The sequence below is a fragment of the Ictalurus punctatus genome, chromosome 15 (genome assembly GCF_001660625.3).
Source record: "Ictalurus punctatus breed USDA103 chromosome 15, Coco_2.0, whole genome shotgun sequence".
Classification (NCBI taxonomy): domain Eukaryota; kingdom Metazoa; phylum Chordata; class Actinopteri; order Siluriformes; family Ictaluridae; genus Ictalurus; species Ictalurus punctatus.
In genome coordinates, this window is record NC_030430.2 from 3,133,396 (window position 1) to 3,146,679 (window position 13,284).

General features: G+C 41.2%; 1 protein-coding gene across 4 annotated transcripts; it reads right to left on the minus strand.

The window, feature by feature from the left end:
* Positions 1-2,970: 2,970 nt before the first annotated feature.
* Positions 2,971-12,841, minus strand: senp1 (SUMO specific peptidase 1). Of its 4 annotated transcripts, none has more exons than XR_001814812.3 (19): positions 12,220-12,841; positions 10,554-10,615; positions 10,272-10,465; positions 9,737-9,821; positions 9,455-9,638; positions 8,896-9,043; positions 8,686-8,804; positions 8,312-8,604; positions 7,823-7,886; positions 7,447-7,485; positions 7,244-7,328; positions 6,990-7,133; positions 6,463-6,591; positions 5,978-6,181; positions 5,632-5,711; positions 4,867-4,951; positions 4,315-4,410; positions 4,111-4,229; positions 2,971-3,384 (listed from the first exon to the last, which is right to left on the minus strand). XR_001814812.3 is itself a non-coding variant. In XM_017487220.3 (18 exons), exons 1-18 carry the CDS (start codon positions 12,354-12,356, stop codon positions 4,164-4,166), a joined length of 2,202 nt encoding a protein of 733 aa, XP_017342709.1. In that variant the 5' UTR covers positions 12,357-12,841; the 3' UTR covers positions 2,971-4,163. The 4 variants fall into 4 exon arrangements, 2 of the variants coding, with proteins under 2 accessions (XP_017342709.1, XP_017342708.1); XR_001814811.3 differs by having other exon boundaries at positions 3,573-4,229; positions 12,220-12,840; XM_017487220.3 differs by having other exon boundaries at positions 2,971-4,229; positions 8,324-8,604.
* Between the last annotated feature and the right edge of the window lie 443 nt (positions 12,842-13,284).

Below are 13,284 nucleotides of genomic sequence, written 5' to 3' on the forward strand. Positions count from 1 at the left end.
GTGGCAGAACCCATCAAGATTGCTGTTCGGATCCATGAGGTTCTTTCCCTTTTGGATAGATTTGCAGTCAAAAAGGTATACCTCATGGTTCCAAACAAATGGTTTCTACTCAGTGTACTTTCTTGTTCAGAAGGACGGTGGTTTCTGCCCCATTCTAGATCTGAGATGGTTACACTGCTTCCTAAAATCATTGCTTTTGCATGCAAGGATATCAGTTGTTATTCATGCTGTTGCAACCACAGGAGTAATTCACATCAGTGGATCTGCACAATGCATATTTCTATGTTCATACTGCTCAGAACACAAATGCCTTCTGAAGCTTGCCTTCCAAGGATAGGCATTTCAGTGTCCTACACTTTGGCCACTCTCTAGTGCCACAGGTGTTCAAGATGTATGCAGGGGACTTGTCGCCTCTAATGGCCAGAGATCGCAGGATATAGCCATATTTGGACAACTACCTCCTATGGGGCCCAACTAAGGAAAAGGCCGTGTTCTCATCTTAGCTAGAGAGGCATGAGCTCTAGCTCGCAGGAGAAGCAAGAACTTTCTCACAAAAGGGGTGGCATGAGATCAGAACACAGCAAGCAGTTGGAACTGAGAGGGCGACACTGACATGTTGAACCATTTGGGTCACCAGGGTGCCATGAGATCAGATGGCACTCTCTGCCTTGCATAAATGCCCATCCATGGTTAGCTTAACTGAGGGCAACTCACCTACAGGGCCTCCACAAGGGTGTAGCAGAGGCGATATTAAGGGGTGAACTGCACCCAGAAGTGGTGTACCAGATCTGGAAAAGTTTTTGCAAGATGCAGATGAACCTCTTTGGTGATGGCAAAACAAATCACTGCCAACCATAGTTCTCTCTGGTGGACAGCCTGCTGGGACGAGACGCACCGGCCCATCACTGGCCTCACTGTCAACTGTAGATATTTCTGCATTGAATGCAGTGACAGCCAGTTAATTATATAATCTTTTGGTTAAAGCTGGGTTTCTTCCAGAAGTCATATCAATGAATCTTGTTAACCAATGGATTGACCTTTTCCATGATGGTGATCCTGCAGAGGGTTCCTTGTTGTCCAGTAAACAGTATTATTAGGACCAGATGGCAGCCATGCAATCATCAGATCAAGTGTTTATCGGTCATGGAGGACAGCCAAAAGGAGCTTATTACTTGGCCTACAGGGAGGCAGGATGCCCAGCTCCTATTGTGACATGCCACTCTGTGAGGAGTGTTTCCTCCTCTTGGACATGACTTGGAGCCGCTCCAGAAAGTACATGCCGTTGCTGCTGCCTGGGCATCACCGTGAACCTTCTCCAGGTTCTGCAAGGTAAACATCCCCCTCTGAACACCTTTCCAATCAGTCCTAAGGTGCACTGCTTCCTCATGACATGGTGTCATGTTATCTAGGTGATTCTCACCATACCTGGCAGTTCGGAGAGGTGAAATAGAATATGATGGATATCTATTAGGGTTCGCTGTTATTCAGAACAAGGGCGGATCCGACGGGAACTTGGCGAGAAGCTCCAGGGAAAGATGGTGTTGCAGGATTTATTGTAAATACTGCAACATGTTTGGTTTCATCACTTTGCAGCAAAGTCTTGGTATGCATGCACACTCTCACAAGAAGGTATACAGGTGATTCTCAAGGGCCATGACAGTTGTCTAGGGTTCACAGAACCACTCATAACTATGTAACTACCATGCTATTTCCCAAAATATAAACAAATATTTTAAACCACAGCGACCCTGATGAAGCACTTACTAACGATGAATAAATGTTGAATGAGCTGTGTCCAATACACTCATATTAATCAGTGCAGACTTCATATCTGACCATTCTCCCAAACACTTCTGCAAATATTTTTAATGGGTCCTGCAAGATCCCACTACTGATGCACACGTCAAATACACACTATACCCCCAGAACAATTAGCTTCTGGCAAACAGCATAATAAAAATACATAAATAAACCTCCCTTACCTGGTCACTTAATGTTATAAAGTAATCGCACACTTGCCAACGTGGCATCCAGTGCAGTATGATATTCTTGTCATCTATGAATATGAACAAACCAACACCAGGGCAGCCAAATTAAAGCCTATATTATATAGTTTATGTAGTATGTTTTCTACTAATTTATTAAATTCTTGAGGTATAAATGGCATTGCTAAATCACACAATGTCACTAGAACCAAATGTGTAAGGATTTTTAGCATGCAGCTATTATTAGTTTTTAATAGTTATTAGCAGTGGAATTTTTTTTTTAAAGCACAATTTGGACTACAAACTTGTCTTGGCTTATCACTACATTTTATGTTCCAAGAAATTCTGAGGTAAGCGGAAAATCATTACAGATCTAATGTCTCTAAGGCAGTGGTTCTCAAACTTCAGCATGAGGCCCAACTTGTGCAGGGTGCATCCCTTTGTGGCCCCTTAGATTCATCAAAGTTTCACAATTTTGTTTTTTTGTCCACGCTAGGCTCTTTTGTGTTAACTTTCTCATCTAAGAGACTACGTCCGCCATCTAAAATTTATCAATTTTAAATAGTCTTAGGTTTTATCAGCGTGTGGCTAACTACACAAGTATATCAACAGATGACTGTTTAATGTGTCCTAGTGTGCGGTCTATAATTCATTTCATTTATTAATATTTCACATTTTTATGTACATCATAGTTCAAAGGTTGACTTGCACACAAGTAAAATTAATTTTATAAATAAATAAACAAACAAATAAATAAAGTTCTAGCAGTTGTATGCAGCCCGACTGGTTCCATCTGGCTGCCCCCAGTTGAGAACCACTGCTCTAAGGGCCCTCTCATGACAAATACTTTCCCCATAATCATTTACGTGTTTTGTGTTGCATCTAATCTCTGAGGAATTACACCTTTTTATATTTTTCTGGTAAAACTCATGTACAAATTAAAATTTTAATCAATAAGCAAAAGAAAAATGAACTGTACGGTAAGTCAATCCAGGACACAGCCTCAGGTTTTTTTTTATTTCTGGAAAGACCAGATCTACATACAAAACAATAATAAAAAGGTACAAAAATGTATTAAATATGACTTCAATTAATCTGTGTAGACACAGTATGTACAATAATTGCAAATATAGTGGAGACAAAACTAGAAATGGCTGCAAGTATCTAAATATAGTACACTTACATAAAGAGAGGCAAATATCCTCATCCTCTGAGGTCGGTATAAAACAGGAGGATGCTATACTGCTGGTTCTATTTACAGGTAAAGTCACCCTACACTGACCTTTCTACAGATAAATGGTGCTGATCTGATTTGCCACTCGTCTCATCCTGCAGCGATAACAACCATCAGAAAGTGTTTCTTGGCTATCCATGTGGAGCCTCAGCTGAATGAACCTCCCTAAAAAAAAAAGAAAGAAATCAGACTGAAGTCATAACTGCTGTAAACCAGACCTCTGCAGAAACGAGCCAAATGCAATTCGGCTCTTTTGCAATAAAAATCTTCTTGACATCAAAAATATAGTGTTCTCTTGAATGTTCGTTTGCTTAGTTAACAAAAATTGAGATTGTCAGATTTAGCTTGCTTACTGTTTGAAAGCAAACAGCTGTTGGTCCCACGCTGCTTCTGTCAGGGTCAGACAAGTTACTTTTTTGTTTTGATGCAAAAAAATTATAATAAACTTAATACATTAACAATTATGACTTCAGATAAAAAGTGAAAACTTCTATCTCAATTCCGTCAACTCAACTCAACAGTTGACGCAGCAAGTTCCTCATAGATGGCACTGGCAGGGGAAAAAAAAACAAAACAAAAAACAAAAGACAACCACCAAAAACTCAGATAGAAATCATGCTGCAGAAAAATTCTAAGCAAAAAGCACGACTGAATTATTAGGAGAAAAACACTTGGACTTCGTGGGGTCCCTTCGTAGGCATCCTTACAAATTCAAGCGGGCTGAGCATCAGCAAAATGGGACACCAGCTGAAGAAGTGTGAACGCACCCCTTCCATGTCAGTCTCTCACTGAAGTGTCCAATATGAGGTATCAAGCTCAATTTAAAAAAAAAAAAACCAAAACCAAAAAAAAAAACAACAAAAAAAACCAAAACAAAATAAAAAAACCCACTGAGATAGAGCTTCATGTCATTGCTTTCCCAGGCAAGTCCTCAAAACATGAACTTATCGCAGAAGTTTCCGGTTCAAGATCTCCCATACCATCCGCCTCCTGAAATACGGCATGTGCTTCTGCAAGAAAGTAAAACGCGTTATAACGGGTCTAACAAAGATAAGCGATTTTTATCACGGCGCTTCAGAAGCAGAGCAGGCCTACCTGTGTAAATGTGATCGGTTTGTCTTTGGTGATATATTCAGCGTACTTGCATGTAAACATCCCACAGTCACTGCCATTCATTTGCTGAGGAATCTCCTGAAGGTTTATTTATAAAAAAAAAAAAAAAAAAAAAAAAAAAAACCCACACAATTACACAACCTTTTTAATGTTGAACTGAACAGTGCATCAGCAAATACACATCTAGCAGTGTGTGGTTTATATTGCCAATGAATATGTTCCCATATAAAAGCAAATGATTGATTTTGACATTGAAGTCTGAAGCATTATAAAAGCAAACCACCGGTATTAACTGCCAGTACTCCACTACAATGTGTTGTTAGCTGAACGTGAAACATGAAAAGAATGACAAGCTATTTATGGCGTTAACAAAACATAACACACGATCACAATTTAAATGTCTTTTATAATCTCTTTCTCAAAAACGAAACCAGCAGCAGATTGTTTTGCTTTAAATATGTACAAAAACTATTTTTGTATTCTTTTTCGTAATGATGTGAGCTTCAAAATCCCATGTGTGATTGCTCGACTCACGTTGCGTTTTTTACTACGAAGTATCCAGCCTGAGGTATCAAAGTCTTGCTTCTTTTTGTCTTCACTTTCTTGCTTCAAATATTTTCTGTGGGATTGAGGTATGCCATTTATTTCCACAGAAAAAAGTCCAGACAGCAAATTTATGACTTGCATAGGTTGCACACACACAACCAGTCAAAAGTTTGTGGACACTTGACAGATGTTTCGCATGATCTTAAAAAGCTTTGATCTGAAGGTGTATGATGAAATGTTTGAAATCAGTGTCATAGACAAAAATATAATTGTACCAACATATTAATTTCTTTCATTAGAAAACTAACATTTTATTTTAAAAAAAAAAAAAAAAAAAAAATTTTTTAACGGACGACTCGGAGGAAAATATTCCGAAATACAGCCGATAAGAGTCCAGCGTAGTTGGGAACTCTAATACTGTTTTAAAAAAAACATCTTGAGGAAATTCCTCAAGAAAATGCCAAGAATACATTTCTGTAAATTCTAGTCACTCTGAAGATGCTAAAATATGAATTTTTTTTTTCATTTATTTGGGATTTTTTTTTAATCACAACATAATTCCCATAGTTCCATTTGTGTTACGAGTTTTGATAACTTTATTATTATTATTCTAAAATGTGTGTGTGGGGGGAGGGAAGAATTAGTGCGTCTCAACTTTTGACTGGTAGTGTATATGTATAAAAAAAGGTTTTGGGTGAAATGAGCCATTGGCTTCATCCCCAGTTCCTTTTCTCACTCTGGAAAAGCACTTACAGCAAAATCCGACATGCTTCGTCATTGCTCCCACCCATGGAATCAAAATACGTGATGGTCTTTTTGCGGAAATCCACTACCTGACAGGGATGAGAGAGAGGGAGAAGAAACATGGCTTAAAACTACAGAAAGAAATAAGCTTCATGTTCAAACCAAACAGTAATGCAACAAACAAAACAATGAAGAAAAAGAAGAAAGAAAAAAAAAAAAAAAAGTGAACAGATTAAGAGTTGAAAAAATAAAATAAAAAACAGAATGGAAATCACTTGAGCATGCCTGAACAGAGAAGCACTGGTTCTAAGTGAAAGCAGCTGGTTTTCATTTGCCTTACTACTGAGTGACTTACAGAGAGACACCAGTGCACTCCTAGGTGGACAGGCACCAGAATAATGTCCACAGAGAAGATGTCCACCTTCTTGGTCCAGCGCCGTACGGTTGAGTATCCCGAGCTGCGCAGCTTGGGAAAGAAAAACGTGTTGAAGGTGTAAACAGAGGGTAGGTGGGGCGACTTGCTCCGCTCCACCAGCATGTTCATGTAGAAGTTTATCACCTGTAGATAAAGAGGTGGATCCATTAGGATTTCATTGTTGGCCTGCTCTTTAACAGTTTCCAATTCCTTTGCACCACTATGCCAATAAAACTGCACTATGAATTATTGATGCGTTTCTCTTCTTAGCTATTGGCTAGAACATTACACCTCTTGCAAGAAATAACCATTGTTTCAAAATTGACATTATACACTGGTCACATTGTCGCTGATACAAAAGAAATACAATATTGCAACACCAAATATCGCTAGAATAGCGTTATTCCTCAATTCCTCACACTGACCTCATCGTTGAGCCAGTTGAGGTTGTTGAGGGTCTGCAGGTCCTTCCTGGTGATGGTGAGGCGGAATCCCTCACTGAGCACATCGTCCTGATTTCCTCTTAGTGCCTGGCTCACCTCATTTTCCATGGCCTGCATGCCACACACACACACACACTTTCAGAATTCCTTGTTCGATTGCACCATAACACTCATTACACCTTTAAACCAGGACAAGGACCGTCTATTTCAGTCCAGCACACAAACAAGTTCTGCTTAAGGACTCCTGATTTAACTCACTAGTTAAACAATAGGTTTAATAAGTGTGTGAAAGCAGCAGAATCACCCAATCGCACTGCAAACCTTGCCCTCCAAGACTGGAGTTGGAAATGTCTAATCTAGAACCGGCTGGTTTGTTTTGATGCACAAAGGTGTAAGAAAAAGTAAGACCCTACACAAATATAGTGATTTGATTATTCTGATATATTTGCTAGATCTTTGGCTGTTTAACCAAGGAGTTCCGTAGACGAGAGCATGCGGTTTCTTTTTACCTCGGTCAACTCGGGGAATTCCTGTTCCTCTGCTTCAGGCTCTGGTTCCTCAATGACGAGGGTCACAGGAACCTCCTTTTCCAGAGGAACCCGCACCCGCAACTCCACACTTCTTAAATCGGCTCTAGCCTCACCGGAAAGACGCTAATTTGTTACACACACACACAAAACAAGGTCAAGAGAGTTAGAAAAGAGCGGTGGAGCAAACAAACACAATGAGAGAAAAGTACGTGTAGGGGAGGCCCCTAGCTCACCTGACGCAGAAGCTGAGACGCCAGAGCCTCTTGCTCCTCGATTAGCCTCCGTCTCTCCCGAGCTCGAGCGTCATAAAGGCTTGTCCTGCATGCACACGGGTAGAACACAAATGTAAGCTAAAATGTTGGGATAGCTCTATTATCGGTTAACATAGTTCAAGAAAGAAACGTATTAGAAAAAATGCGACATGAAAAGCGCTCACAGTTCTTTGATCCACAACTCAGCTTGGAAACATGGCATGCTGCAAAGACAGAGGAAGGAAACTCATTAACTTCCGAACATTAATAAGAGAGCATGTCACCTAGACGGTGGTCTTGGTGAGCCACAGCCTTGCAAAGGCTGCGATTGTAGTTTCACCACTGTGCAAATTTGCCTAAATTTTCAAATCTAGACCAAATGAGCAGGCTGGCATTACACAACAGGCAGGATTTTAAATAACCTCTGGTGCATGGCTCCTTCCTCAGGAATTATTACTTTTCAGACATCGTGATGGTTAATACTTGTATTTAGCAAAAATTGTATACTTTATGTCTCTCGAGAAGACTTAAATATCAAGAAATCCGCTTGATAATCTTTACCTGGAGCCCTCTGGTCTCTTGCCATGTTGCTCCTTTACAAAAATGACAGAATCCCCATCATGAGCTGTAAATGAAAAACCACAGAAGACAAATCAAATGGCTGATCCTTACTTGCTAAATAACATGTATACCCAGCTATACACATTAGTTTTCATAATGCCAAGCCAATTATCACGGTTTACTACAGACAACCGTAATAATAGTTTGACAGGCACTGTGTATACAGCTCTGTGCCCTCGTGATTGCATTGCAGATGGCAATTATTAGCTCTATAGCCATGTTACATACACGGTCTAGTTGTTATGCGAGTGCGTTACATCGGCAATCTAAACAACTGTCTCACAAACAGAATGCATCAGGTAGAAAAAAATTATAGTAGTCGACGATAGCAATATGCAATACGGTATGGTTTTACACTAAACATCACTGGCATGTGCTTTATCTAGAGCAAACGTTTACTTCTTTTACTTCAATAAAAGGCAAAAGTACCCGAGTGCACACCAGAAGATTGCGTGTCCTGAGAAGTAGTATCTTGAAGAGCCGCCGGTGAGGGCACAGACCGCTCGGCCAATGCCGTTTTTCTTGCGGCGTATTTGCCATCAGAACCAGGATCCCAGGACTGGGTTTCAGGCCCGTTGGAGAGCGCACAAGGGCTGTGCATTGCGCTTGAGGTCTGCGGACTAGGAGACAGGCTGGATAAACCGAGAGAGGACTCTCCCGCTCCTGAGCCTGCTGGCGATGCGCAATGCAGCAACCTGCGACTCGATGTCAGGAAACTGGAACTGCAAAACCGAATTCCAGTAAATATACGCAGTACTGCTCAATTATGTATTAATAACGGGGGAAAATGCTTAGCCACTCACAAATCCCGATGTGACCGGATCCCTGGGTTAGGAGTGCTGTCATGAAAGAACGACGACTGGCCGCCAGACACCATGGCTAATAACTGCCTGTACACCTCCTTCTCCTCCTCACGTACTGACTGAAAATTAGAGAACGAGAGATTAGAACAAACAGTGTTGCACACACGCAGCCACTTAGTTTTAGCATAACTAGATCAGAACGAGTCAGACCTCTTGTGCTGTGCAATGAGTTCTGCCTCTCCAGTGACGGCTGGAGGAGCCAGAGGAAGGATTCTGCACTACTCGAATGGGAAAGGTTTTCTCATACATGCTGGTGTAAGATGCGTTCCCCGTGCTTGGCCCAGGAGTCAAAAATCGACTGAGGAAAAATAAACCATAACCATCAGTTAAAGGATTACTCATTAAATCCGAGTATGCCCGAATGTACACTGCATTAATGGATGCTAATTAGGAAAATCTAAAACACTGGTTTGAGCTACATTGTATTTCTGACTTAAAAAAATCATACTACTAGAACGTTCCTTCCAGAGCAAGAATTATTAAAGCAAAACAGTCTTCCTAGTTGCAATAATTGCGCTCGTTTTGCATGATGCTCGCGGTTTCATTCGGCACGTCACTGGCTATTTTATGATTTAATAAAAATTTCACAAGTTGCATTTCTCAGCAGTTGCTCCACATTCTCTTTACTTTTGGACACAGCCTCTTAACTTGTATAATACATCACGGAGCATCCAGCATATGGTAAGCTCTTTATCAATACAATACATACCTCGGTGACCTCTGCGGTCTGACGTAAAGAGGACGGCCGAGTCGCGGGGACGGGCAAGGTTTAGAGGTGCAGGTAGTGACTGTGTGGCCGTTGGTTTTGTGCGTCTCATGGGGTGGAAAGCTTGCATGTCTGTGCCGTTTGCTGGCCTTCAATATAGTCACGGACTGCTCAGTTCGTAAGGAGTCTATAAGAAAAGAATCAATTCAAAACATTTGCAGAGAGAGAGAGAGAGAGAGAGAAACTGACATGAAGGAAAGCCGGACACAAGATTTGTTTGGTCACCTGATTTAACCATGGTCTTCCATTCAAAAGCTGTTGCGGGAGCAATAAATGTGTCCTTGTGCGTTTCGTGTAGTCTTTCAAACAACTGAGAGGAAAAACATGCCTAATTTAGAACAAATATGAATCTGAAATATGTCTTTAAAATGTCATATAATCAAATTATATAGAGAATGTAGAGCAGTAACTTTAGACCCAAGCCCAACTAAATTTAAATGAGATTCTTGTCTCATGTACACGATAAACGCTGGAATTTCACATGACTGAAGCGGAATATAAAGTGCAAATATAAATGTACCTTAGAAGGAAAACCCCATGACACACATGGATGTAGGGGAACGCCAGATTTAAATTGATTTCTACACTTTTAATGGTGCATAACCTTCAGTTTGTCCGTATTCTTTCTTTAGCTTACAATTTTCCAAGCACTTAATGCAAAGAGTACAACATTGTACCCTGCGGAAAATAATACACAAACATGCATAGCATAATCTGCACCGCCTCAGTCTCAGTGTGGTGACTACGAGCAGTGCAGCACCTTGTTTTTAGTCCACACAGATCCTGATAAATTAGCCGCATCAGATGATAGCATTTGAGTTTGAGGTGGGCCAGGAGAAGCAGGTAGCATGTTCCTCAATGTTGGACTAACGCTGTTGCGCATCCACAAAGCAACACTGGAGCCATGGGTCTTCATTCCTTCAGCAGCATTCTTCATTGTGTCCATAATATCTCCTAACACACACAACCAATTGGTCTACGCATCAGTGTCTGGTTAAACATCATGAATGGCATGTCCAGGCCGAATGGCATAATGGCTTACCCATTCTAAACTTCTTCACAGCTCTGTCCTCTTCATGATTCATGGTACCCCCATCTTCAAAACTGCCCCCAAAAAAAGAAGGTTTGTGTACATGTTACAGGTTACATAATACTGGACAAAGATGGCCACAAGATGCTTTCAAGCAGTCAGGTTAAGATTTGACTGTGACGTGCTAGACCACTTAAGAGCACAGCCACTTCAACTCAGGAAGAGCTGTTAATTACCTGATTATTCAAATCACGAGTGTTGGGAGCAGGGAAAACCTCAAATGTGGCAATTCGTTCACAAACCACCATGTAACACCCGAACCAGGGTTGGAAAACGGTGCACTAGACGCATACTTATGTCGAGGTGGTTAGTGAAGCTGACCGGACAGAACAAAAAATTTCTGTCACACTGAGCTAGACCTTCCGTACGTCAGTCTGTACAGGATTTCGCTTGATTTTGGTTGTACATGCTTTTTTTTTTTTTTTTTTTAAACTTGAATTAGCGAAATCACAATGCCTTTCGCAGTGATGTTTGTTGGTAAATGCGCCCTTTAAACCGTACTCACACTCTACGCATGTGAATCGAACAGGGATTTGGCTGAACACGCACCGTGATTGCGTCACTGCCCAAATCTGCAGAAAATCTATGGACGTTTTGAAAAACGGCGAGCTCGTCCGAATACTGCGGATACTGGAGGGACCGCGGTACACGTGTACAATCACAGTAACTGACCGTACTGCCTTAACCCGGGTGCACACGGTGCGATTTTTAATAGTGCTTTGTGACTGTTGCTTGTCAGACTGTATGGATTTGACTGTAAGCCATGTCACGCTGTAGGATCTCAGTCGTCATTAATATCAGACTGTATGACAGTCAAGACTTGAAAAACAGACACACGCGAGAAGACTCGTATGGAGTTGGAGCAGCCACACTACAGGACTGTGCCTCAAATCTTCTGACACTTCTAGAATTTAATCGGAGGAAAAATGTTATCGTGACAGCCGTTAATCGGCTGTCGGCGAACACATCAAACTAGCGATCAAAGACTACAGATTTTGGCCTACGATTATAGGAATCTTTTAGGATTCTCAAAACTGGTCTCAAGTGACCAAACCGCACCGTGTGAACCAGGCTTTACACCCTGTTCATCAGCGAAACAGGACGACAGCTGACCAGACTGTATTTGGATTGTGGACCGTTCGCAATCAGCACGGCGTCTGTGACTCGGACATGGTAGAATGTGGTGCCGGTAATGGTCCAGGTAGATCAGACAAAGTAGGTGAGCGTACACCTACATTACACCTAGGTTTTGCAGCCGAGCCTGTAACAAAAAAAGTGTTTAAACATTCCACACAGTACCATGTCGTTGCTGAAAATAATATTCCAACACACAATTTGTTCAGAGGTCATTCTCTGGTGGTCCCTTTCCAGTGATGAAGGAAGGCTGATGAATTGCCTTTATAAACAGAGGTACAGGCAATAACTATAAACTTACAGAAACCTACTTCACGTGTGTTTAGATTTTCCAATTTACAGACTGCACAAGTTATTTCCGCCCACTTTTCAAGCTTCGCGCCTTACCGACCAGCTCAAAAGCGGTTAAACATGCTCCTAACTCTCCCCCCCACCATTCTACTCTAATAAAGATAAAGATGGAGTACAATTCCGACTGTCTCACCTCTCTAACGGTCTTTTCCTCTGTGAAGGAGCGTCTTGTTGAACTCGGACGGCGTCGGACGGATCTTCAGCAGCCGGCACTCCGTCGCGAAGAGTTGCTATTCCACTTCCGAGCCATTCGTAGAATTTATTGAACATGTTGAAGCTCGTTAGAAGAAACTCCTCAAGCCACACAAGTCAAATATATTTAACGTCTATGAACTCCTGCATTCGTGTAACTCCCGCCCGTCGCGCGCATGCTAGTAGGCAGAGTTACCAAATGCTAACTAGCTTTGTTAGCTGACTAGCCTAATCCCCATTTCCAGTAAACGCACCTCGCGAGCTAGCTAGCTAGCTAACCTAAGCCAAGCTTAACCTCTCGACAACTACCTAGCTAACTAGCTAGTTAGCTTACAATGCTAATACTAGCGAGAAGTGACGAACCGATATATTTCGTCTGTCTCAACTACCTCGAAACAGTCTTCTGCGTGTGTCAGTAATTGTGGTTGTTGTTGTTTTTTAACTGAGTCGAGAGCCGTAAGAAATACTGTGAATGAAAAAACTTATTTTGCACGATAACCTCTCCCGCTTCTTCCTCATTTAAAACCACAACATGGCCGAAAGCCGCGTCTGAACATGAAGCGTTCTCATTGGATCAACTGTGATGACGTAGGGCGCGCGTGTGCAGTCTTCCTCCGTCTGATTCGCCCAATCAATTGCGCAAGGCTGTGGTACGTCATAACCTTTCACTTCAAACATATCATTAAAGGCGAGTAGGGAAATCATGTCTTTTCTCCAGCTTTGTGTTTGTAATTTTTTTTTTTTGTAAAATCTTTAATGTTAATGAAAAGTAAAAATGGATGTAAGCTTCTTTCAACAATGAGAAAATACAAGTTATTGTGAAGTACCAAATTATACATTCACCCATTTTCTTCTTTCCCCTGTTCTTAAAATACTATAATTATGTATGTATTTAATTTAACTTAATTCTTCACCCTTATTGTGGAATTAGTGTGCTTATTTACTTTTCTACCTGGGGCAACATTGTTCGTGATCGTATATTTCTTTCTTTTTTTTTGTATATTTC